A 25,891-nucleotide genomic window follows, 5' to 3' on the forward strand; every position below is an offset into this window, starting at 1 on the left:
GGATTATGCTATAGCACCATGTATTTTCAAGCTACTAACCAGTTAAAGAAGGACAGCAGTTCTCGTTGATCATAATCCTGAATGCTGTAGGCGCTGAGTGGACACACTATTGCTCTTATTCCTCCAGTGCCGAGGGATGCTGCCAGCAAGCCAACATAGAAGAGAAGATTCTGCTCCCTCTTAGCGATGGTGTGAGCAATATGGTGAGTATCAATGTAGAAATCTTCAAATGGGAATGCAACAACGGGTAACATGGCAGTGCCTGTGGAAGAAAGCAACGTGAAATATAATGAAAGTTCGGTCAGACTCGGACAGAATCATGCATCATAAAATACAATCAAGGTACAATCAGATTCAAAACAACAACTCAGCATCATATAAAATAAGGATACAATGAGACTATGAAGCCATCATATTGCATGTAATACAAAAGTGGTACATCCTGACTAGAAATTTCATAAAATATGTAATACTAAGACAATAAAACCTGGCCCAATAGCATCCTTACAGCATAAACAATTATGAGGGTACAAACAGATTCAAAAGCAATGTAACAATACAATGCAGCTATTGTCAGCGTCAAAACAAATCTTGCAGAATCATACAAAAGGAAGGTTCATTTGCTGAAGCAATCTTATAACAAGGAATACAATTATTAGACTAACAGACTGTAAACAAGCATACCGCATCAAATACTACAGAAATGCAGTCAGACGACGCAATGTTACATCTTGGAGTGTAACTGTGAACAGTCAGACTAGGGAGCCATTTTATGACATGAAGTACAATGAAGTTAGTTTGAGGCTCAGTACAATCTTACGACACAATACAATGAAGATGCAACTAAATTTGAGTGATGCTACAACATTGATTGCAATAAAGGTAACATCTGGTCCAACCTTGCTAAAAGCAATCTTGCAGCACAAAATGCAATGAATGTACAATCAATGTTCGACACAGTTTACGGCATAAAATACAATCAAAGTACAATCACACTCAGGATCAATCTTACAATCAACTTTGTGGTTTGGGATTTGTACGTTGACCACATGTCACACTGCTCTACCTACCAAGTTGTCATGATTTAAATTATACCCTGCATGTCAGAGCCTCAGCTCCAACCCTAAGGTGGTCCAAATGCCCACCTGTGGTGTGGCAGGATTTGCAGCAGTAATAGTAGTGTGTCCTGAAGCAAGGTTCTGGAGAAAGCTAAGTCTCAGCACTTTAGTACAAGAGAAACTACTACCCCAGAGCCCCTGACAGTCTCACTTTTGTAATATTTTTTTGGGCTTACCTTCCGGGTGTATCTATGTATCAATGTGTATTACCTTTATGTGTAGGATAAACATTAGATGCTATCAATATCTTTCCTACACAGTTTTATCACTAAACACGATAGTGCTTGAACGTGCAATAGAGTGTCTTTTATACTCATAAATAGAAAAACATGAATAATGCTCTCACTAGCTTGTTTAGCACATATGCATATTTATTCTCTTGTAGAGATAATATATGAAGAATAGCCAAGCAATATACAGCTGCTAATAGTAGCCATAAAGTAGTGGAGTTTGTACCCAGCATCCTACTCTTCTAAAATATTAAAACTACCAACAACCAGCCATTGGGACCCAGTAAAACCTCAAATCATACTCAAAATTGTAATGCTGTGGATTGACAAACCAAGGAACGGGCAAGGTTATACAGACCAACCTCTGGATAACCCATTAGCTAGAAAGGGTTAAAACTCTGTCAAAAATCTGTGGTGTCTATGGGAAAATAACTAAGAACAACCTAAAAGAGGTCTACAGCCATGGATCAAAAACATATTTTAAAAATTGGTAGAAATAGCTCATTTTCAGCCCCCAAAACATTGAAACAGTCAACAAATTAGCATTTGGAAAAATTGCCAAAGTGCAAACGTTTAGCCCCAAGAGCAGCTTACTGTTTCAGGGTGAAGGCATCTGAAAGCTGTTTGCTACTTGACTCCAAGGCCTTTCAGCTTTGCAAATTAGCTCTTCCTCCAAATTATTGGCAAAGTGCAATTTTCTAGGCCCAAAGACAAAAATTACAGCATAGGCATAGTCATAAGGTTTTTGCAAGCTTTCTTAGTCAGGCAGGACAGGCCCTTGTTGTTCAGCAGTGTCTTTCAGAGCCTGCTCTTTCATGGACCACAGTGTTGTAGCCGTAAAGGAAATTTGAGGAACTTCTAACAATTGTCTTAAACAGCTGCCCCACCCCTGTTAACCTGTTAGCCAATCAAATTGTAACAGATAATGATGCCATAGCTGTTGCTTAAGTAACAATTAGCATGTCTGATAAGAATGGCCTTTGCCAAATTATAAAAGATGTCAGTGCAATCCACTACATTTTCGGCTTTTGCAATTAAATCTTTTCGAAATAATCTTCTTTAACAAAATATTGTGTATGTTTTTGAATTCACATACTTTCTGCTAGTACATGTTAATAATCATTCTTGCAAGTTACTATGTGCAACACAATAGCTGATCATTTGACCATAAACTAATTAAAGCAAAGTAAGAAGATCTGAGTTGTTTTGAAAAATAACTTTAGACTTGTTGCTTAGGCAATCTCTTATCTCGTACTTTCCAAGAAGAAATTAATAAACACATATTTAAATAAATCCATAATTTTTGTGGCTTCTAGTGGACACATTAATCCTGTTATGCCTTTTGAATATTTCAGTTTGTTGTGTATATTTCCAAAGCTGCTTGAGAAGAGAGGGCTGGCAAAGCCAATAGTTCTGAAAGGACATTTAAGATATGCATCCCTCCCAAAACAAATACATGTTTTATTTGTACGGGTCATTTGTGGGCTTAGTTGGGAGTTTAGAACTACTCATGTTACAGACATATGATGCAATTTATGGGAAAGTGACTGATAAACACAGCAGTCACTACAGTATGCTGCTGATCACAGGGAACAGTGTGCATGGGTTCATACAATTTGCCTTGCTGAAATCTTTGAAAATAATATCATTGGAATGCTGACAATGTTTGCAGAGCAATGTTCTAAGCAGTGATTAAGTGGAAATTAGCTTGAAATAAATGTGAAGCAACACAGCTAATACAACTTAAATAATCAACTGGAAAGTTATTCACCAGTGTATTGGATGGCCACAAATAGATGAAAGCTCACAGCAGTTTTTTATTTATGTTTCAATTTTAGAATTTGCTGACTTGCAGGGTGCCATTTCAAAGTGCCTTCTAAAAACAAAACATATTTACAAGGAATAATAAGCATTGGATGAGATTACACTCTGGCGGGGGTGCTCCGCATTTCAACCATGTAGAAATGCTGACACAGCTCAGACTTGTAGGGTATATGACAGTATACACTGAAAATGTTCAGATTGGTGTGCAGCATAGGTGTGCTTTAGCGCTGATGTAGGCTAATGGCATGCACCGATGTAGGGGTAACTTGGGATTTGCCCTGCAATGGTGGTGCAAACTTTCAAGGAGTGTATCCCTACTAATTACTAATTTTAATATGCAACCTATTAATTCAATAAGTGTTTAGAATGCGAAAGCTGAGTCAAAAGCAAGGGTGCACACTCAGAGTATAAACTGGGGTGTAGAAATGGGTCTGCAGACACGGACTCTGAAAGATTGCTTAAAGAGCAAATCCAAGAAATAATGCTGCTTTTGCGATCGAGGCGTGAGCTGAGGAATGTGAAAAGTCATCTTGTTCAAAGTAGGCCCATTGTCTAGCGCCGGAAGCTAGAATAATGTAACTCATTAATTCCGGTGATTACTTAGCTAAAACTCTGCTTAAAGGTGAAAGTAGAAAAGAACATGGTAGAAACACGTGGTAGCATTCTCGAATTTTCCAGGAGGTTTAACTATTCAGGAGGAAGGAGGATGATTGGCAGATGACATCACAGTCAGGAGCAAGCAGCTTTTACACTTTGTGTAGGAGAATATACATGAAGTGGGCAGGTGAAAGAGGAGTCTTTAAACCAAGATGCAGAGAGAAAAAGGGGCTGGCGTTTTGCTTTGGGCTGCAGAAAGAGGAGGAAGACAGGCCAGGGCTGACCATGGTAAAGAGGCCTTTCCTGCAAAAGAGAAAAGGAAGGAGAAGGAGGTTGTATTCAGAGAGAGACAGACAAGCAGCCTAAACCGCAGAGTGGCATCTTTTGCTGGCATTGCAAGCAAGGTCCCTTTGGACATATTTTGGTAAGCATACCAGTACCAAGTGAGGACATTTCATTGTGTTTGTGCGCGATAGAATACAGCTGGGGTGAATTTTGCATGTGGGAAAAGAAAATCATATCAGGCATCAGGGAAGTCTGTTAGTACTCCATTTGCTGAAGTGAAGTGCATGTCTCTAATCGTGATTAGTTAGAAAAAAAAAGAAAGTTACCACTCTCCAAGCTAGGGCCAATCAGTTATTCCTCAAGGTTGTTTGCACAGTGGCTTCGACCAAGTTGAGAGGATGGGGAGAGAATTGCAATAATTCTCTGGGCAGACAGAGGGAAATTTCACCTGGGGTTAGAGAATCAGAAAGTGTTCCAAAACTGCTACTGACATAAATACATGGCATCATTTTCACAGATTAGAAAACTAACATGTGCCGATAGATGAGAGTATATTTATTTATGCTCAGTTGATCTCAATGTACCAAGAATGTGTATTGTGTATTCCTGTGTGTGTTTTTATTCTGATCTGCAGAAAATCTATAAATCATCTTATGAAATAACAGAGGCTGTCTATGGCTGTTTACTGCATGACACATTATTTCTTAAAGTAACAAAGAGCAATGCTTCGTAAACCCCATGTTATAAACACATCATTTTTTAGGTGCAAGTCTATTTTGAGTGATAACGCTGAACCACCAATGCAATACAAATAAGGTATAGAAATGGTGCCCCTAGTGCAACCCTAAGGCTGTTTTTATTCCAGCAAGTGATCCCAAAGTGAGTCTAGCCCTGTGTTTAGTGGCAAGCAAGGAAACTTCACAAAATACGCTACATTTGTATCTCGCATTGGCCGTGAATTGGCTGCAATATTTTGTTGCGCTAGGTGAATTTTCAATTTTGTTCACTCTGTCCTTCCCCTGCCTGAAGTGCATTGTGTAGGAAATAGTGTTGATTGTGCTGGGTGCACGCTGAATGTCTCTGTATTGTTATGCTGGCACATGGTTAAAAAATGTCAGAACTAGAAGCTGAATTTACTGATCTGTCCAGTTATCTGGAAAATACATTACTTGCCTCAGCATTGTGGTCAACCGATAAAATATCAAATTAGAGGGAAATAATTAATACTGAAATAGAAATGGAAGCATTTAGCAGGATTTTTGCGAAAGGGAGTATTTTACATACGTGTTTCCTTCGTCTCTTCCAGCAGGAGACCAGGAGACAAGAGATTGATTGTCTTATCCATTTGTGCACCAAACTGTGGTTCACATTACAGAAACGTATTAACTTGCAAGAAAACAACTTCTGATGTGATTGCGGAAATACAGTGTGATGTGGCCGCAGAGATCGGAACATTATTATAAGTGGAAACTGGGTTGAAACATAGAGAGCTCGATATGCAACTACAAGCAAAATTTGCTGATGTTAGTCCACAGTTGAGTCAGAGAGAGGAACAGTTTTCAGAAAGTGAGGAAGAATTAATGCATTTAATAACCGCTTTAGACGGTGCCCGGAATGATTGGAACATAGCAATTGCAGAAATTCAGACGCTCAGAAAGGTTAGCAGTGAGAAGGCCAAGGAGTTCCAAATGTTGAAAGATACAATCTTTAGACGTAGGGATGAAAATGATAGGAGAGTTCGATCAATTGATCATTACAAAATGCAGGTTACTGAAATGGAGGGAGGAGTTGTTCATTTGAGAAGAGAGAATTCTGCCCTTTACAGGCAAACTCAGGTTTTGCAAACCCAGTGGAGGGCAATAAGAAGGGAAGTCAGTGTTCGGGGTAATAAGAGTACAGAGTCATTTTCGAATCTATGTAAGCAAAAGGGGAGTGCTTTCACTGAGACTGAATGCAGTCACGATCTGGGAGATGGGCAAGCTGTTATTCAGCCAGCAAGAACTGGCTGCTCTCCCATGTTGGAGGCTGAGTTTTCTATCCCAGCACAGAGGAAGGGGCTGCCAAAGTGTGTCACTGCACAGCACCACACTGCATAACGCATTGAAGATAATGGGCCTCATTACAACCCAGGCGTTAAGGGGTTAATGGCGCCGTAAAAGGTGTCGGCGCCGTTAAACCCTTAACGCCTGATTACGAGGTCCCTTTGCGGGTTGCACTTTAACGCCTGCTTTTAGCAGGCGTTAAAAAACCAACCCGCAAAGGGACCTAGGAGCTAATTACAGCACCGTAATTTACGGTGCCGTAATTAGCGCTTTCCCCATTCCCATTGAGCCCTATGGGTGCAAAAATGGGAATGGGGAAGGGCCCATGGTGAATGGGGAATTACCGCCCCGCCAACCTTGGAATGGGGCGGTAATTCCGCCACTCACCATGGCAGAGTTGGTAATTTACCGGCGTCAACCATGGCGCTAATAGCGACATGGTTAACGCCAGGGTCGTAATGAGGCCCAATGACGTCTATTAAGGCTTTGGTCAAACCATTCAAAAAAGGGTGAGATAGCTGTATTGAAGATCACCTTGAGGTTGTCGCTAACATTTTTTAAATGCTTAAAATTCCGAGGGCACAATATGGCTGTTATTTTCATTTACCCTTGACAGTGTTATTTGAGGCCTAAATGAGCAACAGAATATTTATTGGGAAGATTCTGAGAAAGAGATTAGATGAAAAATATCAGCATATCATTCCATTCAAGAGACAAAAAAGGCAACTTATAGCCTGTCAGACCAGCCAAATGAGTCGCCCGCCAGTTCCTACAAAACTTAAATAGGGCATTCTCACAATATGATGTGGACTATGACCCCCACTAAATAGAATTTAAGACTGCTTATTTCTATGGGCTCCAGCGAGATATTTTATCTCAGCTAGTGCGTGAATTTAACCGGGATCGAACCCTAGAATGGATCATTGAACAAGCAAACAAGATTAATGAAATAATCTCCCATCAGAACGACGAGGTTATGGGTAAGGAATTTAGGCAAAAACCCAAAGAATCTACACCCTCATATCTAGAGGTGAAATCTGGTAAGATGCCGTTACAGACTGCTCAAATGCAAATAAAACACAAATAAAACATGACACACCACAAAATCAGATGGGCGGGGGCTCCCAAAGGGCACCACCCAAAACCTTTGTGTTTCAATGCATGGATCCCACTAACATAAATACATACATTAGTCCTTGGTATCTTTGCAATTCTCTCAAAGTGGGATTTCACTATGATATGCCAAGGCTAAATAACACCCAGAATAAGATGTACAATGGGCCATTTCAGGAATTGGTGGCCGTGAGTTCATTTGACCCTGCCACAATGGTATATGGCAATCAAGTGAGACCAAGATATGGGGATAGGTCTTTTGAAAAAAGGAAGTCAACAGAGGGAACAGTTCTAGCCACATTCAAGACAGAATGTGAACTATGCACCTCATCAATATAGTCAGTCCCGCCACAGGCTGACCATGGTCAAAGGATGGCTACTCCACGCTCCCCACCTCCTGTGTCACATGAATTCAGGGGAAATGCAAACAGTACTCAGTCTCCCGAAATGTACCAGAACAGGCCTCATCAGTGTAAGTAACTTCAATCAAGCACTCCAACTAAGTTAATGCCTAGTCTGGGATGCCCAATGGAAGCCCTTATTCATATACTAGTGCTTAAATCTGGATGATAAACCCTTATATAACGCCCCTCTCTTTGAATCCCCCTGACCTCACTGAGCCAAGAAGTAGGTTTATTTTGCAAATTAAAAGGTTTATTGGAAAAATTCAACAATATATATATATATATCACACTTTGATGAATAAATTAATATTTGATAGCACACTTATGAATATGAACAGTGATCAGTATTGGGTAATATTACAATAGCGACAACTCTTTAATCAGAAAGGAGTAGGAATAGGAAGGATAAAGTAGCAGAGAATACTTTTACGGTTCAAGGAAATGCAAGATGGGAAAGAATGCAGGCACAGAAATAAAGCTCGATATGGATTCAACAAGAGATAATATGATCACTTTTTCCCTTGTGAAAACTCACTCCCCCCCCGTATGCATTATGAAGAGATGGAAATGAGGGCACACAGGTTTTCAGGAATACAATCAGAAGCAGTTCAGTCCCCGTTCCCCCCAGCAAGCTTAGAGAAACAGGGATGATTTTAAAACACAGGTCAAAAACTTTTAAATGTGATTGCAATGAAGTGAAAAATATGCTAAAAATTATTTTAATTACGTATAGGAGATTCAGGGTAGGTGATAGCTACTTTGAATTAGTTCAGGTCAACACTAGCAATGATTCAGGAGTGATTATCAGGTCAAAAACGAATTTCAGCAGTGGAAAGCAAGAAGCAGCTATTTTTACAAGTGGTGAAATTGAGCCAGATTGCAATTCGCAGCACTTTTTCCGAGTGCGTAAACCGCGATTACGGAAAAAGTATAAGGAGTTGGAAGGTCATCTTATCTTTCTTGGATTTACTGTCCTCTGACTGGAGAATGGAGTTGTGAGTCAGAATGAGTCATCAGGTATCATCTTTATGGCTCAAGGAAAGGACACTCCTCTTTGTGTCCGTACAGCATATCTTCTTTTTCATAAAACACATATTTACAATATACCCCACTTGTTAATATTACCTAAATTGCATGACAGATTGCGTAAGGAACTTTTTAGTTCAAGTCACATGTTTCTACTAGCTTGGGTTCAGAAATGACAACATTTTGCGCTTTTGATGGGTTTCGCAATATTAATTTTGCATCAAATCTTATACGGAGGTACACACCCTCTCTGGAGCATATTACTGGAAGTTCTTAGGTTTCTAGCATAAACACTGTGTGTGCAATATTAATAATTATGGGGCTTGGCCTCAGAACATCCTACAGCGTCCAACTTAGTCTCAAACTGTGAGTGAATTTTTCATATTAAGAATCTCCAAATTGTACATTTTTGTCCGCTTGGTATAATTAGTTATCAGTATTCTCATAAAACATATATTTGCTGGACTCTCTGAATCCACAGTCGTTTGTCTCCACCCCTAGAAACTTGGCTTGACTCAGAGATCAGATGTCTTGCCTTCCCCCAGAGCAGTGTTGTTCAGGCACACCCAAATCAGCATATCCTATTCAGCTGAAAGAATCCTTTGTCTTGTTTCTCCAGGCTGCAGGGAAATTCTCCTCCCTCTTAATCAACAGGACCATTTGGTTTTCTGTGCTGTCTTTGAGAAGGCTAGGTGTGAAGGCTTCCCATGAACAGCCAGCCTTTCGAAGTCTCAGCTAACTCAGGTTCCTGTTTAGCTTCAGAAATACAGGTCTCCTGTCAGAATTTAGATCGCTAGCGCCGCTCAGTGTCAAGCACTGGTATTGCACCCATTTTGACAGCTGCCTTACCAGTAAGCAATCCTCAAAATATACTTTGTTCAAATATAGATTCACTTCTGTGGACCTCAGATTCATGTAGATTCTTGCGGGAGAATGATGTTGACCCCCCAACAAGGAGGCGGGATCTTTTTAGTGGTTTTGGTGAGCCCTAATTTTAGCAATTTTTGACATAAAAAAATGAATTCCCAAACAGCTCTCAATTCCCAAATGGTTTCAGGCTACTGTGTGTGTAGCCCAATGGTGGTTTTAGGCAGTGACCTCCTGTGCTCACTAATATAGGCAAAAGTGGGTGGCAGCCTATTCTTCAGATTTTTACTGTGCATTTTTGGCTGGTTTTGAGCAATCAGCATGCTTTCCAGTGGCCTTTCTGATGTTTCTGCGGCCAGCACCGTACAGTACTGTTGTAGGGCTTGGATGAGTGGGTTGAAACATCCCACATCAGGATGAATTCAACCATTATCGGCCTGGAGCAGAGAGGGATGTGTTTAGGGACATGGACAGATTCTAATACTTAGAGACTCAGGTTAAAATGTTGTCTGAGAAAAGAGGGGAATTGTGCGCAGTACATAAACACAGTCAAATAAAAGTGCAGAATGTCACATGAGTGATCTTGCATAGGGTGACAATAAGTGACTAGTTATATTTGCAATGATGAAAACACAGATGACCATGATTTAACTTTTAATGAACACTCTATTTTGCTTAGAGATTTGAAATCTAGAAAACAAATGGATGAAAGTCAGGTAGGGAACTATACGACACACAAGAAGGGAGTGTGGTTTAACTTAGAATTTAACTAGACCATTCAAGTGTGGGAACAAAGAGATAAAAAGAGAGATGGGCAGAAAGGGGGTAAATTGTCATTTCATATGCCCCTTTGCCTAGCAAGAAGTCAGGCCGGCCTAAGGAAAGTAAGCACTGAGATCAGTAACAATTCACATTTCCTATGTATATTAGAAGAATGGGAGAACAGATATTATGCCCCTATTACTATTGAAGAGAGGTGCAATGCGTTTGTAATGATTGACACAGGTGCCCAGGGAGCAGTCATGTCAAAGAAATGAATGCAAAGCGTAAATGAGGAAAAATCCCTACAGGACATGCTTATATTGAGACAGAGTCATGGCCCAGTGCATAATTTCAATTGGGATGAAATACCAGTGGCGGGTGTCACTGAAGTTGACATCAGGATAGGGAGACATGGAATGAGAAAGGAAGCAGTGGCCACACCCATAGATGAGATACCATTCCATTTAGGAACACATTGCCTTGGGAGACTGTTATCTCTTATTGATGGTGTAAATTGAGCAGTGTGATCTAAGGCCAAAAAAAAAACATGATACCTATAAAGGTAATGAGTCAGAGCGACAGTGCAGAATGTCACACCGTTGCTAGATCAAAAATTGCAGTAGAAGTGTATCTTCAAAATGGCTTTGCGCCTAGTGTCACTGTCATTCTCATGTACCATGATGAAATGCAAGGAGAACAAATTGGCAAACACAGATAGATGAAAACACATTGCATTTGTATCTAAATGTGTACAATTGTAAACAAAATGTTGCTGCAGAGTCAGATTAGTAAAAATATATTTCAACAGTGGCAGAGATACAGGCCTGGATCCCGGTGCATGTGAATGGGCATCCAATAATGAGTGAGGCAGTTCTGGCCCTATAGCAGGAAAAGAGTTTCATTAATGAAAATATGTTTAAATAAAAGCTTGTCAGAGAGGAAATAACAAGTTTTAAAAGTAAAAAAATCAACACATTTTTGGGCTGGACAGGCCTGAATTGGGGCAAAGAATTATGAGATGGTGCATTTTGAGAATTACAATTGCCTCCAAAAGTATTCATCACAATTCTTGGATTGTAAGTGGAACCAAAAATAAATTATATTTGGGAAATGACATCATGCACAGAATGTGTATTGTTTTTGATTTATTTAAACAAAAGGTTTGGTCTAGGCTGGGTGGAGCGCCACATGAATTTGAAAACAATCGACAAGATTATTATTGTGCCCAAATGATGCCATATGCAATTGGGCTTCACGTAAAGAAGGATGTCAAAGTACAGAAGGGGACAACAGATGAAAGGGTCCGATGCATTTGTGTGTCTCAATGAATCCATGAGACAGCAAGGGTTAGAATATGAAGATACACCGCTGGTAGAAATGACCCCATTCGAAAACTGGCAAATAACAAGGGATGCCAGAACATTCAATTGGAAGGAAATACAGCATTAGGGATTGCACTACAGGAATCCCACTACACTGCTGATTTAAACAACCCATTGATTGGGAATATCCCTGAAAGCTATGTAACTTCCCAGGGTGAACTGCCTAAGTCTTTGGATTCTAAACCAAAGAGGATTATCAGGAAACAGTCTGTTTACCGTACCAACCAAACGTTGTGGCATGTTGTCAACATGATGATTGCATCTTATTCAAAACAGATGAATCTGAAGGAGAGGAACAGCCAGGTGAAATGCAGCAAGTGGAAATGGAGGCTAATGTGCCAAGATACTTGAGGTGGGCGACTCTCCAAAAGGAGACTGCCACACAGGGAGAGGAAAGTACAGAAGTCCCTCCTCTAAAGGACTTCCCAGAATTTTTCTAAAATGGTAGAGGAGCAGATTGAAGTTGCGGATGGTTGCACAAGTGAAAGAAAAAAAGATAAATTAAGAACAATCTTTATGGAATTCAAGGAGGTATTTGCAAAAGATGCCTATGACTGTGGGCTTACTGATTTGTAGGTTGCCACACTGCCAGAAGGGTATGGCAAGGAGCAATTATTTGTGTGATAATATAGGTTACCCTTGGCCTGTCTGGGGTCCCTAGTAGAAATAATTAAAAAATGTGGAATCCAGAGACATCATCAGGCCTATCCATAGTACTTCAAACACTCCCATATTAGGTGTGTTAATGCCCAGTGGCCAGTGGTGCTTGTGTGCAGATTTAAGAGAACTAAACTAGACGGTACATGTTTCAAGGTGGCCTCTTCCAATCATTGATTAGGGCCTTTCACAGGTTCAAGGGTCAAATATATTTACCACTCTGAATCTTACAACAGGGTACTGGTGTGTCCCACTTGCTGAAGACATACAACATCTAGTTGCCTTCTCCTTTAAACAATTGCTGTATTGATCGATTTGTGTCCCCTTTGGCTATATCAAAAGTGGGAGTGAGTTTGGGATATTCCTAAGTAAAGCCCTCCCAGATGAAGCAGAGAGAGGAACTGCCATTTATGTGGATGATGTGCTAATCAAGAATGAAGACTTACAAAATCACTTCAATGAAATTAGACATGTGCTCGGCCAGTTACAAAAGGCAGGGCAAAATTATCCTTAAAGAAAGCACAGTGATGTAGAAAAAACAGGTAAACTTTCTGGGGCATGAAGTAACAGAGCATGGGTTAAATCAACACCAAAAAAAGGTGGAAGCTATTAATGAAAAGATCCCATCAACCTAAAAGGCTTTAAGAGCTTGTTAGAAATGACGAGTTACAACAGGAAATTCATTGAAGATCATGCAAAAATCAGACAACCTTTAACTAAATTATTGAAGAAAGGGGTACCCTGGATATGGGGAAAGAAACAAATCGAAGCGGTGGCCAAAATAATAGATTGTTTGATGAAAGCTCCATGTTTAGCGTATCCAATAAATTATCAAGATTTCTTCATAGAGATGGGATTCACAGCTCAACGCATGTCAGTGGCCCTGTACCAAAAACACAATGCAAATAACAAAACCATTGCCAGTAAAGCATTGTCACAGGTAGAAACTAAATTCAGCAAATGTGAAAAAGCACTTTTGAACACTGTCTAGGCATTGCAACATTTCTGCCCCATTATTCAAGGGGAGCGAGTGATTGTTGAACCAAGTCATCAGCCTCTACAATTTTTACAAAGCAAAAGGCTCAGGTCACGGAATTTGGCCGGACAAATTTACTATCACTGAGCTCTTTGCGACTATGAATAGTGCTTGTTTTTAAATCGCTCTTTGGTGTTAAATCTCATGCATTCAACCCTGCAGCTGTGAGTTATCACATCCAAGGATGTGGAATTTGTGGCAATTCCATAGTCTCCAGCTGAGACAAACTGGGCAAGTTTACATTTCAATAATAGTTTGAGTGTGGATTTTATAAAGTCCTTTTCTACCTATTTTCTTAAAATGGGATATCTGATTGAAGTTAGATATGTATTTTCTCCTAAACGGTAGAGTTTTGTCTAATGTTAATATTAATACTGATGCTAAAACTAGATATGACTGACATGGGAGGAGTGATGAATATTCCGTCCATTAGGGGAATTGAAAAGATTGGTACTGGTTCCCCATGCACTAAGTGTAGACAATGAATATTTTTGGACCCGGGTAATACTGAGATTGATATTATGTGTTGGAATACTCATGGACACTCCCATTTAGTGCACAGAACTAAGAGTTTAGCCTGCCTAAAGGAAAGAGAGGTTTTTATATTGCAGGAAACTTGGTTAACCACAAAGTTAGCTATTGAAGATTATCACAAGATTAACAGACTTGCAACTCAGGGCGAAGTAGGTAGGCCATGCAGTGGATTGGTGATTGGGCAAGGTTAAGTTTCCTTAAGGGAATATAATGTTGGGAAGGCAATACCCTATGTTCTGAGCTTAGTTTTGAAGTTGATACTCTGGCCCAATGCTTATTGTTGGTAAACATATATTTGCCACCAGGGGGCGATAAAATGGCAGAAATTATGAAGTATGTTTCAATTGTATTGACTGAGTGGAATTGGAATCACACTTGTGGGGAGATGATTATATGTGGAGATTTTAAAACATATTGTGGTTTGTTAGGGTTGGGTGAGGGAGATTGGAATGATGAATAGGACATGTATATAGGCTTAGTCCATAGTATTGGCCTAAAAAAGAAGAAACAGTGCTTGGTAGAAAATGGTTATATTATATGCATTCCCACAGGTACCATACCTAAATACAGAAGATAACCAGGGATGTAGTGAGTATGCCTGGACTATTGGCACACACTGTAGCAGGGCGGATGTTATTTTTAAATCTAATACCTCCAGGTTCGGTCAGTGTACACTCTTCTATCTACCTACTTTGGTCAGTGATCATTTGATTTTAAATTGGAACATTACAAATCTGTATTTTAGGGAGAATAATTAATATTTAAGTGGTAAAATAAGTGTAAATACTTCAGGGAATAGGATATTTGGACATCACAAAAAAGACAAATTAAACACAATTGGCAAATGATCTAGAGATGATGGTTGCCTTAGATAACACCTCTGCGGAAGAGCTTATCTTCGCCTTATCTAGGTGTACCATTCGTTCTGAAGTAAAGGTGCCTAGGGAAAAGGTGTGTAAGATTAAGAACACTGCGAAAATATATGATGTGGTGATTGCAACTCACAAGTGAGCATTACACAAGCAAAAACATGTAGCAAACAAATATGCAAGAATAGAAATTAAATAGTTTAAGAATTTGAGGATGAAACATAAGAATTGGCTGGGGAAACTATAAATATACTACAAAGACTGCAAATGTGCAGCTTTTATGCGCTTAGGGGGCATGACTAAGAGGTTGTGTCATCTTTTCAGGAAGTTTAATTGTATACCTTAAATTACATTGTTTTATTGTGAAGAGCCTATTAATAATCAGCAGCCAGTAGATGCTGAGGTGAAGCCCTCGCAACCCATTAAAGAGATAAATGAGGAAGATGTTCTTAGGTTAATAATGAAGCTCAAACCCTCGAGAGCTCTACGTCCAGGTGGTCTCTCTAATATAGTTTTTAAGAGAGATCCTCTGCTTTGGTCTGAAATTTTACTCAATCTCTTTAGAACATGTATAAAAGGTGGCCATATCCCTAAAACCTGCAGGGAACATTAGTTCCTGTTCATATTAAGGGGTCGTGAGAGGGCACCATGGTCCATTGAGGCACTTGTATTAGCCATGTAGCGTTGCGAGACATGGAAAGAGGGACAGACTCGTGTGCAGTGCATTTCATTTCCATGTAGAATTTGACACATGCACTACCTACTTTATTTCGGTCATGGTGGAACACGACCTGTTCTGAAGTCATACCTTGCTATATGTGTCTGGCTGCTTACCCAGGGAACATTGCATGTTGTGTAAATCGTGACACATTGGTCTTCCATTGGTCACCCACCCACCGGCGCCTGACTTAGTGCATTGACTGTGTATGAACCATCACAGGGGTAATGTTACGTATGGGTACGAAGCATCCACACCAGATTGTTTGTTTGTAGAGTAGTTTGTTAGTTTGGGGCATATATTGTGGTGTTTTTGTGTGTTATGGGCACGCATAGATTAGTAACTGTGGCTCTCTTTGCAGCATTGAACTGCTCCTGTTACCGGACCTGAGAGTGCGCAGGCAGGAGGCCAGCACTCACCTCAGAGATAAGTTTCTCTTTGTCTTCCATTTGAGTAATTTGTTACTATGTGCATGATGATCAAGTTTGGTGTACTTGTGTATGTGTTAATGTGAGTAGCACAGTTTTGTACATTTCCTACTTTCCCGTGTCAATCCTACTCCCCTCTCCTGCCCCGCATTCCGATTATCCAGTATAGCAATGCCTGTCCCGACTGCATATCCCTGACCCTCCTTCCCCACCAGGGTCTCAGAGGCCTGTGTGAGTTTGACCTTGCAGGCACCCAGACCATAGTGGGGGTGGTTGGTTCATGCCACTCCTGCGCCTGCACACGGGAGCTGTGACAGTACACATCAGTTTGTGGTGCATCATTCTGTGTTATGTACAACACATGGTACACATCCTGTTGTGACATTGTTTTACTGTGCTACTTTGGTTGTTACGTCATTGTGGTAGTACTTGGGCTTTGTGACGTACTGCTACTTCAGGTCATCTACTGGAGGCTCTTCTGGTTTGTTTTGGTGCCTGCAGGCTTTTTGGTTGGCTTTTGTGTTGGCCTGCTTTGAGTTCTCTTTGATGTGGTGTTTTTGCAAGTCAAGGTGGCCTATGAGGGTGCTGGACGCTTTTTGCCCACAAGGTGGGAGATGGTGACAAAGGGGAAGGGTGATCCTGTGGCCAGGTGGAAATCAAGGATGAAGGCTACATAACCCAGGTGCAGTTGTTCAGTGGGTCATGGTGATTTGTGAGGGAGGGAGGGGTGTTTTGTTGTTGACAGTTGCCTTGCCCTACAGTGTGAAGCGCACCCTGACATTGTAATTGCAGTATCCTATGTACATGATGTATTCTGCTGATCAATGCCTGTTCATGTGTTGTGTTTACCTTTCAGGTGTGAGGGAATAGTTGTGGCTTGACATGCTGGGGTGTACACATGGTGAATGTTCACATGTGATGTGTAGAGGAAACTGATGGTCACTTGATTGCACATGCATATATTGAGTGCATGTCCCTACTGACCCACACATTCGCACTATGATCCACTACATGTACAACCACCCTTCCATGTCCACATGTACACTCTGCTTGCCTTCTGGTGCCCGCTGCGTCCATGCAGCATATGATCTATGACCAATTGTGGATCCTGTACATGCGTAACTTGCTTTTTGATGTAGTTTGTCGCTTAGATGTGATGCTCAGGGTGTGTGTCACACACAATGGCTGTTCACTATGCTGTGCGCTGAGCAGTGTGTTGCATGAGGTGGGAACGGCACACAGAAGCTGCAGTGTTGATTTTGCAATGCACAATGTGCATGTAGACAGGCATTTATTGTTATGTTACAACTACAACTGTTGGAATGCATTTGGGTATGACTTCTTTTGGGTGGGAGGTTGTTGGTCAGTCATTTGATCTGATTCCATGTCAGGAATCATTGTCTGATGCCACTTTACATTTGTCACATGTCAATGTGTACCTTATTGGTACTGTGTTGGTGTATAGCTATTGCTTGCCATGTCATGTTGTGGTTTTGGAGTGTTTGGGTTACATACCAGTGATAGTCATAGCCTGTTTTGCAGGTCTGTGTGATTCACACCTTGCATGTGTGCCTTTTGGTCACACAGGATTGCTTTTGTTTAAGTAGCTAGGGATGCACACAATGTGGCACTTCCATGGCAACATTCTCAGGGTGGTGTCTCTTTGTCATCATCGATTGTCACCTGGTATGTGTCAGGCCTGTGTGCTCTCCGTAGGGGTGGGAGTTTAGGTGAAAAATGTGGCCGCAAGCTGGGTCCGGGCTTGCTCGCCACGTGCCCTGTCCCCTCCCATGGGCAGCGCCTGAGCCTGTAGTTGGGGATGTGGGGGCACCACCATGTCCACCGGTACGCCCTGCCGTGTTGAAACATTGTGCAGGACACATGCCGCCACAATGATCCTGCACACTACTGGGGGTGGCATATAGTAGCTGCCCGCCAGAGCGGTCAAGGGTAGCGGAAGCATGACTTGAGCACTCCAAATGTGCGCTCCACTACGGCCCTGGTTGCAATATAGGCAGCGTTGTATCTTACCTGGGGTGGTGTGGTGGGGTTCCAGATTGGCGTCATCATGTGGTTGCTCAGAGGGTAGGCACTGTCCCCTGGAGAGGTGATGATGGTTGTGATTGTTGGGGTTTGTGTATTTGTGTGTGTGTGACATGCATGCATGTGCACAGGCATTTGTACTCACCTAGGAGCCATGTGTCGCCATGCTGCCCAGCTACCAGGGCCAGGCTCAGGGCGGACATTCTGTATATGAAACTGTCATGGGTAGAGCCAGGGTAGTTTGCATAGACAGAGGTGATGATTCCCTTTGCATCGCATACCACCTGCACGTTGATGGAATGCCAGTGCTTGCGGTTTCGGTAGATGTGCTCAGTGGCCCTAGGTGGACATAGGACCAAATGGGTGCAATCTATGGCACCAAGCACTTTGGGGCAGTGTGCCACCCTGTAAAAGTTCTGGACAACGGCCTGCCTTTCTGCGGGTGTTCTGGGCATGTATATGTGCTTGCGGACTGAGGGGCGCGCTGTCATGATTGCCAAGACCTGGTGTAGGCAGCGTGACTGCGTGGCCTGTGAGACCCGCCCCCCACTATGGCAGTAGTCGGCTGAAATGACCCAGTGGCCAAAAAATGCAGGACATTGAGCACCTTCTCCAAGGGGCTCAATGCTTGGGAGCAGAGGGTGGGGGATGTAAGGTCATTTTCCCACTCCCTGACCAGGTCTAGGATGATACGAGGTGGAAACCTATACCGGCCGTAGACCTGGTTGTCAGGCATCCCAAAAAGGCTTGTCCGGGGTGAAAAAGTGCGTGCCCTGGCTATTCTCCTCCTCCTGCGGTGTCCCACGATAAGTGCTGCGACAAATGGGGCATTCATCGTAGTTGTATATACGTGTTTGTTGTTTGCGCACACTTTTATACTGTGCGTGGGGATGCTTCCGCCTGCCTTCCTGTGGCGGACGCGTTGACGCCTATGCGTGTATTTTGCCGTGCGCAGGTTTCCCGTATTCGAATCCATGAATACGGGTTCTTCACGTGCGTGTGGGCATTCCGTGTAGTTCCCTGCAGTACTTCCCCAGTTACGCCTTCTTTTTCACGCGTTATTCCCCATTCCGCGTGTTACACCCACTGTTCCGCCCACTTTTGTTGTGTGCGCTGCGCTATGTGTGCTTTCGCTGTGCGCGTAGCGCATGCCGTCTGATGACGTGTGCGCCCGCGTGCGCCACGCACAGATTTGGCGCACAACCAGTGGTATACACGCGCAGCGCCTTCCTTGATTCGCACGCGTGCGCGTGCTTTCTCACGCTTGCGCCACCTTGCGCCTGCTTGCGCTGGGATTTTCGGCGCACGTTTGTTCCATGAATCGGCCCCTATATGTTTTACTACTAGTTATGGTTTATTTCCAAACTTGTTGGTATAACTTTTTTTTGGCTCGCGTTGGATTTTGTTAAAGCAGCTCCTCAGTTATATCAGCTTCAGTTAGTATTTGTGCAGCCAGTTCTCTCCATTCGGTTGGGAATTTATGGTTTGATGTTTTTATATATGCTGCTAATGTAGTTGGCAAAGTTTGTTTTATGCCATGATCCAAAAATGTTCTATAAAGTAAGCATATTTTCCATTTATAGATGCTGGCTAAGGAAGATATCCTGAGTTCAAATCTCAAGATCACCATTGGCTGAGAGTTGGGTAGGCTCAGCACTGCTTTCCAATATGTGCCTTTGATTTTTTTCCCAATATAAATCCTTTTTGACTTTTTTCACGTCTGCGCCATACAGAATAATTGGAACGACTTTTTGCATATAGAATGTAATAGCAGGTTCAATTGAAAATGTTCCATATTTTGTCTGGATGATTTTCATTTGGGAGATTGCTGTGTTCAGTTTCATTTGTAATTCATTTTGATATGGCATATCTGAAGTGTGGTTGCTGACATCGACACCCAAATATTTGCAGCTGTTAACCACTTGTTGGGCACTATTATTTAGATGCCAAGTAATCCTACCTTTACATAATTTCGTTGATGGACGAATATATTGTACTTGTGTTTTCTGTACGTTGATTTGTAAGTCATTGTTCTTGATATAATTATCTAATGCAGATAATAGATTTTGAAGGCCTCTCTGTGTCTTTGCTATAAGGACCAAGTCATCTGCGTAGAATAACAAAGGGATCTTCGCTATCCCAAGAGACGGAGCATTAGAGAGTTCTTGTGCAAAATCTTTGATCATGTCAGCTATGTAGAAATTAAACAGACTTGTTGCCATGAGACATCCTTGTGTTAGACCTCGATGAGTGTTGATGGCCTAGGTCAAATGTCCTTCCAAGGTTAACCTTATTTGTATTGAAATGTAGTAGGATTCTGGGGCAGCCAGCGTTTTTCAGTTGATTTAGTAGCCTGTTTCGAGATATAGAATTGAAGGCTGCTTTAAAGTCTATGCAAACCATATATATAGGCTGTCTGATGTTTTGCATCCTTGTTTGAATTTCTGCATTGATCATTAAATTCACTGAGGTACCCATCACTGCCACAAAACCAGTTTGGTTTGGATCTTGCAGATTTGTATCTTGTAACCATAGTTGGAAGTCTCTAATGATCAATTTGGCAAATAATTTCCCTGGGCATCCAATAAACCGATTGGATGATAGTTAATGCCCTGTGTTCTATTTCCCTTCCTAAAGACAGGGATTATTACTGATTTCTGCCACGATGCCGGGACTTTCCGAGATGTTAGTACCTCCTTAAATATGTTCAGGAGTATTGGTGCCCCTTGATCCGGGTTCAGCTTGATCATGAAATTAGTTAGGCCGTCAGGGCCAGGGGCTCGAGAAAGGCTCAATTTTGATATAAAAATGTTTACGTCTTCCAAGTTTACCTTGATCTCAGGGTGCTCGGTATCATTTGCTAACCTGTAACATTGATCCTGTTCAACTGATGTATATAAGGATGAAAAATGTTTTATCCATTCACTTCCTGATATGGCATTTAACTGTATGGGTACTTGTGTATTATACAGGGTGTAATTGATTAACTCCCAAATTTGCTTTGAATTCTTAGTAGCTACAGTACATAACATGGTTTGGCTATCATTCTGATACATTGTAGCTCTTCTGGCTTTCATCCATTGCCTATATTTTGATTTTAATTCCTTTGTTTGCTCCAATCTATCATGGAAAGGCAGTTTTCGAATAGCTCTTAATTGTGTACGAAGCAGTTTTTTTTACTTTGAATGTCTGCATCACAATTGTGCTTATGTTTGTAAGATGGTTTACCTTTATTTTTGGAACTTCCAAAAATAATTGCATAGCTGCCACATAATAACCATCCCTGATATCTTTCAATGGCGGTTTATTTGTCATGATTTCTTGGAGAGCTGTGAGTTGACTACCTGACCAATGTATCTGATATTGTCCTCCAGATACTGTGAACTTATTATCATATTTGGCAAGCTGTCTTTCCTTTGGAATACATGGCCACTTCCATGTTAACATCAACTGATTGTGATCGCTGGTGTCTTGTGCTATTATTTGAAATGTTTCAATTCCCCCCCCCCCAAAACGTTTATCTGTGTACATATAGTCAATGATGGCTTGTTAGTCATCTCTCTTCCACGTGGACCTTGGCGAGATATCTGTTTCAATTGTTCCATTAAGTATTATAAATTGTCTTGATGCCATCAAAGTTTCCCAGCGCTGAACTGCAGGGGACTGTTTTTTATTATTATCAGGTATACAATGAATGTTAAGGTCACCTGCTATAATTGTTGTCGTTATAGATGGATCATCAGCTATTTTGTCAAGTAACGATTCAATATACATGAAGAATTTCATCCAAATGATTCTAATATATATTTAACATTGTTATGGTCCTGTCTAGAATCGTTATTTTTACTAACTGTATATGGTCGTTTAGTTTTGCCCCGTTCTCAATCTTGCAACCAGTTTAAATTTCTGCTGCAATTGATAGGCCGGCCCTTGGTCTACCTTTAGGTTGTTTAATAGCCGGGATAGTGATGATATTGAAATCGCTCCATACTGGACCTTTTACTAACCAAGTTTCTTGTGGGGCTATTATTTTTTCTTTTTGAAGATCGTTTTTTACGGTGTCAATTAGATGTTTATGTCTGCGAGTATTCCAACTGATAAATAAGAACGGTTAAGATTTGCCAATTCTTCGTTGTCAGGTATTGTCTTTTGGGGTAATTCATGGTTTATTGGCACCGAAAAAAACGGGATTTGTGCGCCATTCTGCCCGCAAATCCCCATTTGTTAAACAGAGATTTGTGGGCAGAATGGCGCACAAATCCCATTTTCTTCGGCACAAATAATCCATTAACTACCCCCTTTGTGTCACTTGTGTTGTTTATTATTCTGCTTGCTAGTAGAACTTGAGTCTTGTTGATCATATGTGAGGTTTTGCCTTGTTCTTATTTTGATGTTAGATTTCAACATCTTGTGTTGTATCTTTGGGTTACGTGGTTGAACATTTATATTATAAGCTTGCTCTATTTTCATTTGCGCCTTTAAATCTTGTTCATGGTATGAATGTTTTTCTCCATCATGATTGAGGGTGATTATGAATTCCAGTTTGTACAGCTGATATTTTGAAGACCAGATAGCATTCGTTTAGAAATTCGGCATAGTCGATGTCTGTAGTAGATAAATCGTCTAGTCCAGAAATTTCACTAAATATCTTTACGATTGAAGACTGATTCAAGTCGTACATTGGATATCCATCCGCTCTGCACTGTATAATAATTCTATGATAATCATAATATGTATCTCTTTTCTTTATTTTTAGCTAAATGTGCATGAGAGTGATGTCCTACTTCGTGTTCTCTCCTTTGAGGATTAGGTTTTTCATTTATCTTGGATTTGTTCCAGTTTTCTGATTCAGGGTGACTATTAGATATTATTCTTTGTGATGGAGCATCGTTGGCCATAAAGACGATTAATGATTTAGCAATGTTTTCTCTTCTGTCTTCCAATGTTTGAAATACCACTTTCTTATTGTTGACCTGATCTTTGTTAGGAGCTAAACGCTGTTGCTTTAACTCTTTAGATGGTGAATTATATTGTTGTTGTCCCTGTTCATCTTGCATTGCAAGTTGATCCAATAATAGATCTAAGGGTTCTCATTGATTCTCCATCGGTACAGTGGTTATGGGCTTAAGCAGTCTAGTTGTTTTTATTTCTGCCCTTTTTTAATATTTTTATTGCTTCATAGTACTGTGATTTATCCTTTTTCGGTGTTGTCAGGGCATCAATAAAGTGCTTAGATCTTATATGAGTATGACCCGTGTTAGATTTAACATTCTTTGTTTTTTTCAATGTGTTTCATTTTTTCTTTTGCCTTTAAGAAAATCTCAAAGTTCATTTTTCTTCCGGCTTCTTCTTTGGTTTTCTTGACATTTCTGAGGTCGATGGGAGATCTATGTCTTGTATAGGTTTTGGTTGTCATGATAATGTCATCATTAACTTGAGTTGACTTTCTTTGTTGGACATTTTGGACTATCTTTCCCTTTATATTGTTATCAACAGAACTGTTCTCAGTATTATTCAGTCTTTCTTTTTGCAATCATTTATAAATAAGATCTGTTTGTGCACACCGCTTTTTTCCATTGTTTCATACAGCCTGACCAGTGTTAGAATCGATGAATTGATGGCTGTAAGATATACTCCTACTAGTGTGCTCTCTAATTGTGTGGAAGCACTTGGATCCTTTCTCTGTTTGTTCTGGAGCTGTATATCGAGAGTTGATTATTAAATGATATTGATAAGCTCGAGGAAATATGTACTGATTTATCATACATCAAAGGAGATTGTGACAGTTATGAGTATATTTTCTTGTTTTTGTCATAATCAGGTGTATTGATCATGCGGGTACTCAACTTTGCGTTTTTAACCGGTGAGGACATTTCCATTTCACCTTTATTGACTTACGTGATTTCTTCTTGTAAATCTGCTTTTTTTGCTTTTGCGTGTTCATCTGGTGTAATATCCTTCTGAAAGCATTGTGTGTCCGTGGCAGTTGTCCACTGCTTATGTATTTGTACTACTGTTGTTTTACCCTGTTCATTTTGTTTCACCTCGTTTTGGGTTGTTTGAATTTTATTTGCAATGTCAGCCGAAAATTAAGTTTAAGGTGTTGTCGATTTCCTGTAACGTCTGGTTGCTCGGACTTTGATTGAGCATTAGCGTTGTTATTTCGATCAGTAGAATGGGTACGGGTGCTTCGTGTATCTCATTTTGCTTATTCTTATCTGTCATTGTTTGTTTTTAGTCATAATTGAGTTAATATCCTTTTTAGAGTCTGAAGCATAAAACGATCTGAGGTCGGTGATCGTTGAAGTTGATCTTGAACGTCTCTGCAGTTTGTCGGCGGGATCACCTTTAAGGGGGGTTCTTTTTAAACGCTCAATTAACTTTAAAGTATCCACTTTCGACACCATTCTGGACTTCAAGGTGTATATCGACACCAGAATTTGTTTTGTTCGATTATTTCCCTGTAATCATGTTGGTTCTTATCCTATTCTCGCGCAAGATTGTGAAGAGCAATTGAAACAACCTGGTTATATTAGGACACGCCGCCCATACTTATGTGCCTATGCATGTTTTTAGATTAGCAATTCCAAACAAAGCAGATTAAAACAACGAAAATAAAGAACATTCAAAAACAATTGTTCATTTAAATGTTGTGGACCAAGGAACAAGCACCTTTTCTTATTAATAAGAATTATTAGTATTTCAAGGGGAAAGGCGTTATCACGATGACATGGGTTTACCTCACCTCACTAAGTAAACAAATGTTTGTGCTTACAGAGGGATGTTAGGGAGAGGCCGCTAACCACCTAGCAGCCCTAACAGCCACAACAGCCCTTGTGAAGCACTCTGTGAATGTGCGCGTTCCCAATTTATACAAAAAGGGGTGGGGCTTTAGTCTGTGAAGTGTTTTTACTATTTTAACTGTATCAGAGTACCTAAAAGAACGTAGATAAGGTGCAATTAGTAATCAAGAATGGTCAAAGTTTGTAAATAAGTATATTATCCAAGTTCATACCATTGGAGTTGAATTTTCCTGGAAACAGCGTTAGGGTGCTGGAGCCACAACACAGCCACAACACCACTCGTGAAGCACTTGGTGAATGCACACGTTTTTAATATTTTAACTGTATTAGAGTACCATTAGAGTTGAATTTACCTGGAAACAGCGTTAGGGTCCTGGAGCCACAACACAGCCACAACAGTACTCGTGAAGCACTCGGTTTCAGTTCATGCAGTTCATTGATTCTAATCTCCCCTCTGTCCTCATCTTACTCGATCTATCTCTTGCTTTTGACACTGTCAACCATGCCATCCTGCTCAATCGTCTCCGTAATTACCTGGGTATCACTGATCAGGCCCTGGCCTGGCTGACCTCATTCCTCTTTGATCGACCCTCCCAGGTCCAACTTGGGTCCTTCCTTTCCTCTATCTCACTCTCTACCTGTGGTGTTCCCCAGGGGTCTAACCTCCCTTCCTGGCTGTTCAATCACCGCATTGCCACTCTCTGCTCCAATTTTCAGTGCTATGTGGATGACACTCAGCTCGTTTTCGGGCTCCCCTCTGCCACCTCTTCTCCTTCTCTCATCTCTGACTGTCTGTCTGCTATCCAGGAGTGGTGAGCCGCCAAAGATCTCTGCCTTAATGCCAGTAAGGAGAGGGGACTAGTGAGCCCAACCAAGATGGTGGCTCCCCTGTGAGCTCTAAGCGGTGCTCCCAAAAAATCCTGATTTAAATCATGCCCAAGGTGCCTAAGGTGACACAAACTGAACGTGGTAGCTGCCTAAAGCACCCCTGGAACCGGAGAGTCGACTTTCACACCAACAAGCTTGCATCAGCGAGATCGCTGAATCTGCGCAGGAGCGGGAACTCAGCCTTGACTCCAACGTAACATAAGCGACCAGCCGAAGACGGATGTGGTGCCGAAATATCCATCCGGAAGAACCCGATTGATGTCAC

At 41.1% G+C, this 25,891-nt stretch overlaps 1 protein-coding gene across 1 annotated transcript in view; it reads right to left on the bottom strand.

The window, feature by feature from the left end:
- Positions 1 to 25,891, bottom strand: part of SLC15A5 (solute carrier family 15 member 5) — a 435,391-nt gene that overhangs the window by 366,527 nt on the left and 42,973 nt on the right. Inside the window, exon 2 of the mRNA XM_069628381.1 lies at positions 40 to 262. Within this exon, the coding sequence (XP_069484482.1) occupies positions 40 to 262 (223 nt within the window). The remainder of the gene's footprint in view (positions 1 to 39; positions 263 to 25,891) is intronic.

Source organism: Ambystoma mexicanum, chromosome 12 (assembly GCF_040938575.1).
Source record: "Ambystoma mexicanum isolate Mex_15411 chromosome 12, UKY_AmexF1_1, whole genome shotgun sequence".
In the NCBI taxonomy this organism is placed as follows: Eukaryota; Metazoa; Chordata; class Amphibia; order Caudata; family Ambystomatidae; genus Ambystoma; species Ambystoma mexicanum.